Source organism: Chinchilla lanigera, unplaced genomic scaffold, assembly GCF_000276665.1.
Source record: "Chinchilla lanigera isolate Chin_1 unplaced genomic scaffold, ChiLan1.0 scaffold00028, whole genome shotgun sequence".
In the NCBI taxonomy this organism is placed as follows: domain Eukaryota; kingdom Metazoa; phylum Chordata; class Mammalia; order Rodentia; family Chinchillidae; genus Chinchilla; species Chinchilla lanigera.
The window spans coordinates 7358758-7365733 of NW_004955429.1; the positions used below are offsets into that span (position 1 = coordinate 7358758).

Consider the following 6976-nt stretch of genomic DNA (forward strand, 5'->3'; position numbering starts at 1 on the left):
GCGGAGCCTCGCGCCTGCCGGGGCGGAGCGGGGTCCCCGGGGGATGTCACAGCGGCTCCTCGGAGCCCCCAGCCGCGTCGCCGCTGCAGCCACCGCCCGCGGGAGCCGCGACCATGAACCCCCAGTGCGCCCGCTGCGGGAAAGTCGTGTACCCCACGGAGAAAGTCAACTGCCTGGATAAGGTGAGCGGCCGCCGGCTGCACCTGCTCCGGGAAGTTTGGGCACGGGGAGGCGATGCGCAGGGCAGAGCGGTCTCTGCGCTCGGAGGTGGCGCGGGGGCAGAGGTGTCGCGGACCACGCTCGGCGACGGTGGCGTTGGAGCGGGGAAGGCTGCGGTCGGGATGTCGCGCCATCAGTACCTCCGATTTTTTTTTGAGGTGGGCGGCCCGGGGCACCGAGGGACCAGGCTGGGCACCCAGGGGTGCAGCTCGTCAAGCCGCGCCCCTCCCTCCTCGGCGCGGTCCCTGACCTCACCCCGCCCCAGGTCCCCTCACTTCACCCCGGCCCCAGCGCCTCCCGCGACGGCAGCTCGGGAGAAAAGCAAATAGTAATTAATATGTCATGGGGCCGCTGCTGCCGCATTGCTAAGAATAATCCCCACTCGAGAGACAGGCTCCACGCAGTGAGCCAGACCCACGGGTGGGGCATTCCAGAGGCAGTGGGTTTAGCTGGGGTGCCACCAGCTGTGACCTGTGCTCGTCCTGCGTGTGGATGGAATGAACAGCCTGCGAGCGAGACGCAGGCGCTCTGGCCCAGTGACTGACAATTAAAACCAGCCAGAGGCGTCCCCAGGAAATTGAGGCAACCCCAATGCCACCCTAGAGCAAGACGTCCTCCCAACCAGAGACTGCGTTCCTGCGATCTAGTGGAAACTGGACAGGGACGGAGGGCAAGGGGACTTACCTATTCTCTGCAGCCACGGCGGGTTGCCTGACTTCCGGTGCACACATATTTTTGGAGCTCTTCCAAACTCTGCGTTTACCCACTTTGAACTGGGATCCTTTTCCTTTGGAAGACACTCCCTGGGCCCCCTTTCTCTATTAACCTCGGAGTTCCTTCCTGGCTGCTCACAGAAGGGCAGTAGGGACAGAACCTTAGCAGTTGTTCCCTCCTGCGTCTGTAGCTGTGGTGCGGTTAACCTAAATTAAACTCCAGTTGAGCCTTATTTACTGCACCGAATGTGGGTAAACATGCCCCGCTGCCGGAAGTCATCTCTTTGTAGTATTTTCAAATATCGGGACTGTGGTGCACTAGAAAGTCTTCTTTTTGTACTCCTCCTGGCCAGAACTGGCATCATACTGCATTTTTCATTATCTTCTTTTTCAGTACTGGCATAAAGGATGTTTCCATTGTGAGGTTTGTAAGATGGCTCTCAACATGAACAACTACAAAGGCTATGAAAAGAAGCCCTATTGTAATGCGTAAGTATCGCCAGCCTGGCTCGCCAGCTGTGGCACAGCATGGAGCAGCAAGTCGGTGGCTCTGCCTGTTCTGAAGGCTTGACTCACTGTGCCACCCAGGTGTGCGGGTGGCCAATTACCTGTTTATGCCGTGGACTCCGGGGCCGTGGACTTTGCTGAAGGTCACTGCGCTGATGTCTTGCTAATGTGTAGGGTAATTTGCGTGCATCTTCCACCACATTTGTCTTTGAGGTTCACAGCCTGGCAGATTTAGGGACATTTATTAGGAGCTGCAGAACTTACCCCCTGAGAATGTGTGGGCTCTGACATGCATGTCAGGTAGATTTCCATTTTCATCCTGTGTCAATTTCCATTTTAATCATAGGATGTTACCAGCTTGCAGTGTTATATCTGAACCTAGTTGCTAGGGAAAAGAGTCTGGCGTGCTTGGTCTCAGCCGAGACCATGCCAGGCATCCTGGGGCTTAAACAGGGAGCCAGAGAATGAAGACATGATGATGTTCCCAGCCTGTTCGTAGTAGGTCTGTTGTAGTAGACCTGCTATAGTAGACTGGGTATTTCCAGCTGTCTCGTAGTAGGTGGGGATTAAAAAAGTCAGGCGTTGTCTCAAGGGTGTTCTGTAGGCACACTTCTAGCCGAAAACAGCAGTTAGCCGGCATTTGTATAGTGCTTGCTGTGGGGCAGGGCCTGTTCTGAGCATTTTATTCAGACTGACTCAAATGACTTGAATCTTTACAATAACCTGTGAATTAAGGGGCACTGTTGACAAGTAAATTGAGGCGCTGAAGACATAAACCACAGGCAGGGTCTCAGACCCCCATGCCTGCCAGAACTTCCGCCTGGCTACCATGCTGCCTTAGGGCCTAGTTTTCCTCCCCTTCTGTGAGTACTCCTGGCCATGCACTGCTTTTAGCTGTGTGCTCTTGGCCCTGATTCCTAAGCCTTCCTGTTCTTCCCAGCTTCCCTGTGGGGCTGGCCTGGCTCATGACTCCAGCCTTTCGGCTGGAATGTTGCCAGGGCTTTTGCCCAGAGTCTCTGAGACAGCTTCATCCGGGTCTCCTGGAGATGGTGGGCCTGGGTCTGTGTGTCATTGTGGACTGCAAAGTTTTGGTAACCAAATATAATGTGTTTCTGCCTTTCTGGTGAAGAGCTTTAAAAAAAGTTGTTTGTTGAAGAATTAAATTTTGCTTCTTCTATGTGTATTTTCTTCAGGGTTGGCTTAGGGCTTATAGGTAAACGAGAAACTTTTGAAGAAATCAGAGAATGGGCACTTGAAAGAATTCAGTACTTCCAGGATAAGTGAGGTCCAGAGCTATCTCCCAAACTTCTTGTTTACAATCCTAGACCATGTGTCTTCCTGGGAAGAGGTGGAGCAAAAATGAGGTTTCAGTGTCATGGTCTCCTGCTCTCTGTAGGGAGGAGTCTAAGAGACTGGTTAAAGATCAAAGGCAGGGGGCAGTAAGGAGAAGGGAAAGGGCCCTAAAAGCCATAAACGGAATAATTGTTCTTTGGTTAAAGGAAAGCCAGCCGCTCTTCCTGTGGTTGTTTCAGCCAGCAGCCCCATTCCATCAGGTTTTATGAGCTGCATCAGGATTCTTTACAGCTTCGACCAAAGCAGTAACAATGCCTTTGGGTGCTCCTGATAGTCCTGGAGGGCTTGGGAGGGAAAGAGGAAGAGAACGCAGGGAATGACTGTGGCAACACAGATGGCTAAATGGCTAGATCGACGAGAACTGACCGAGAGTGAAAAATGACCGAAAATGCAAAGGAGGCAGCTGAAGCGGAGTTCATGGCATTGGGCCACTTACAGCCAGCACTTGCTGATTAGTTTAAGTTCAGTTTGATTAAAAAAAAGAATCTCAGACTTGGCAGCAAGCTGTGGGCGAGTCCAGAAAGGCTGGTTTGCACTCTGACGTAATAGTGATGTAGCTGCCCAGAAATGTTTTGGTCACCAAACCAAACCAAACCAAAACTATTTATTAGTAGGAAATACCCTGCTGTGTGGTTTCATAGGGCTGAATCTTGTTAATACTTCAGGTAACTCTAAATCAAATGTTTACAGATTACCTCTTTAACATTTCTAATATGATTCCCATATTTTATTAAAGCAGTTTCAAGTCAGATTTTTAGGGTAGAATGCCAGTTTTTAGCTTAATATTGGATCTGGTAGTAGCTTTATTAAATAGATAAAAAAGGGAAGATAGGAATCCATTTATGGGGGTGGATGGGTAGAGTGAGCTGAGGCTTTATGTTTGTTTAATTTTGCTTTAAGTTCATGTTGTCGCCTGATGCGCTAACTCCGGAAATGAGGCCTGGGGAGTTGCCGGTTACCTCTGCTCTGAGGGCTTCTGGGTCAAAGGCATCTGTTGTTCTCATCCCATAATGTTCTAAGAGCACATGTTGCCATGTAAACTGGTGCATGTGGATTGCCCTCTGGGGACCCCGAGGCATCTGTCCCCATTCAGGTGCTGTGTGTCAATCACAGTTCCCTGTGGTTGGCTGCAAGGGCAACCACCATTTCTGTGGGTCAGCGGTGGAAAATTGCTTCTCTAATGCGGACGGCTCCCAGAAAATGAACTGTTTGCTCTCCATGTAAAGCAATATTTTACCTGTGTCTAGTTTGCTTCAACGGCGTATATATGTATACGTGAAAACAACTGTTCCTCTGCCACCCCCATTACTTTTTATTGTGAAAATTTCCATCCATACAGAATGAGTGAAAGAATAATACAGTCATCCCTCAGTATTTGAGGAAGGTCATTGCCAGGACCCCCACCCATACCAAAATCTGCAGATGCTCAAATTCTCTTGGTGTCCTATTTACACAGGACCTACCTAATCCTTCTACAGACCATAGATCACTTCTAGGTGACTCATAATGAATAATACAGTGTAAATACTGTGTGGGTAGTAGGGCTGCATGGCTCAGGGAACAATGGCAAATAAAAAGTCTGTGTATGTTTACTGCGGGTGGAATTTGCAAGAAACATTTTTGATCTACGATTAGTTGAATCTTGAACGTGGACCCCACAGATGAGGAGGGATAATGACAGGAACAGCTGTATGTCCTGTACTGAGATTCATATATTAACATTTTGTCATATTTGCTTCATATTTTAATATAACAGTAGTCGTAGGTACAATTCTTAAAACATTGTTGGGTTGTTTGTCAGTTTCGTAGATCATGACATTTCAAGCCTACATCAGTCACTGTGAATAAGGGCATTATCTTAAAGAGTCAGCCCTTATCTCACCTAAGGAAACTAACAAAAACATTTTTCTAGTGTCTGTATCCATGTTCACATTTCCCCATTGTCCTAAGAATAACTTTTACAGGTGAGTGTATGAAACTGGGATCTTGCCAAGGTTCAACCTTTACACTTTTTATGTGAAAATGACAACGTCCCATAGTTCTTGGAGATGCAGCATCGTTTGTTTAGCTTCTACTGTTGTCTCTCTTGGCTTCTGTAACCTCTCAGAGTTTTCAGGAAGAGGATTTAAATATCATTTCTTGTGAAAATATCATGCATAATTAAGAACCTTCAAAAGAAATATTAGGAATATGTTTAAAAATGTGAGACCATGCACACAGATATTTAGAATTATTTTTTAAAAATGTAGAGGGTTTTTATTTTAATTGACACCTGAGGGCATTTTTTAATGGAATAAAGCAGTGAGCACTTTGGTTTTGATGTGTTGCTTGTTTATATTCTCCAGTGTTTAGAGAAGAACCAAGTATTCTGTTTGATTTCCTATGCAGGAGAACATGTATAAAGTATAATTTATATGATATTTAAATTTTGATCTTTGGATAGAATGATCAAAGTATAGTACATATTAGATGTAAGATTGGGCATAATGCACGCTTAGTTCCTAACGCAGCAGTGCACACTATTAAAATATTTAAAAACAAACTGGTCTACTTGAGTACGTGCCATGTTTGCATAAGCTTTATGTTTCATAAGCAGGCAGTGGTTTCTTGAGCACATTCTGGATTGTTTTCATCTCAGAACTTGCAAAGCAAAGAGGGCTAAGCAATGTTCTTACTGCAGAGTGGTGCTGAGAAAATAACACTAGATGATTAGACAGAAAAACATAGCTCGTGTTTACACGTGAATTTATGTGCCAAGTCAAATGATAAACCTTTTGCTATGTGATACACCACACAAAGAACGAGTTGCTTAATTTATTATGTGTAGAAGTCAAAATTTGCATATACTTTGTGTGTGTGAAAAAATCAATTCTCAATAATTTCCTGGGAGATGACCATTTATAGCCATGCCAGTGACTGGCTGGTCATAGGCTGTCACTGAACATCCGATTATCTTGGGTCAGGGTAGGGACTGGGTCATAAGCATCAGTTTAATGTGACCGTGCCCATAATTTCCCCAAATCATCCCTTCTGCAGAAATGTTTGGGGCTGAACATTTGTCTGGACCTGTCCACATTTCATATCTCTTGAATCTCTGTCAAACGCATCTTTAAGGATAGGCCTAAAAGAACACAAATGTCAAAGGATGTTTAGTTATCCTTCCGAATAAGATTCTCTGTCACCCAAGAGTCTCACTTAACATGATTTTGGAAGACTTCTGAAAAATGAAGCAGCAGGCGCTGGGTGTTGCTGTTACTTTCCCTCCGGCTGTGTTAGCGCTGTCTCCTGAATATTCATGGCCCATCCGCAGCCCGGAGGATGCTGGGCTTTGGTCATTATGAGTCCCCAGCATGGTCAGCGCCACAGTGCACCTCAGCCGGCCGTCTGGAGGGTGATTATCTAGGCCAGCGCTCTGCTGGCTCTCACTTACCGTTTCTCTGTTGGTCCCTGCTCCTTAGTCCTCTTACTGAGGTCATCAGAGGACAAGGAAGGAAACAGTGAAATGCAAAACCGAGAGTCTCCGCACCATGTAGCTCTCTGATGTGTCTGGACCTCCCACATTTGGTTCTGTAAGACTCCCAGGACTTGTGTTATCTCCAGGGAACTTATGAAATTCCTCCTGTTTGGTTAGCTCTGGTTACCTAAGAACCTTCCACTAAGTGTGGCGTGTTGTCCTTAGGGAGTTGGAACTCATCGGAGCTGGATTGAATCTTTGCTTCATCCTCTTTTGCTGAGCAAGTCTCTGGATTGCTAAGCTTTGGTTTCTTCTTCTGTAAAATGGAACTATTAATGCCAGACTCATACAGCTGTGTGCAAATTAATGAGGCCACACATGGAAAGGGTGCAGTCCAGGGCCTGGTGTGTGGGAGACCCTTAATGGGCAATAGTGCTCGTTTCCACGTTTCTGCGTTTGCACAGTAGCACTTTTTTTTTGAGGGGTAGGTTGCTGAATTGCCCAGCCTTGGCTCAAATTTGCAATCCTCCCTCCTCAGCTTCCCAGAGTGCTAGGATTACAGGCATGCGTCACTATGACCAGTCTATACCGAAAGAGTTATACTGAAGTTTTTCACACTGTGGATTGCTACCCAATAGAGATGTGTGACCAGAATTTAAGAAAAGGAAGAAAAATAGCAAGAGGAGAGAAAATATCAAAGTGCATTTGAGTAGTCAAATAGCTTTTTTTT

General features: G+C 46.7%; 1 protein-coding gene across 1 annotated transcript in view; it reads left to right on the forward strand.

Annotated features, from left to right (window-relative positions):
- The window catches only part of LOC102021376 (LIM zinc-binding domain-containing Nebulette-like), a gene marked incomplete at its 5' end in the record, with an annotated part of 10888 nt that continues 3912 nt past the window's right edge, over nucleotides 1–6976 (forward strand). The window contains 2 exon segments of the mRNA XM_005386937.2: nucleotides 1–182; nucleotides 1327–1421. Coding sequence (XP_005386994.1) covers nucleotides 114–182; nucleotides 1327–1421 — 164 coding nt within the window.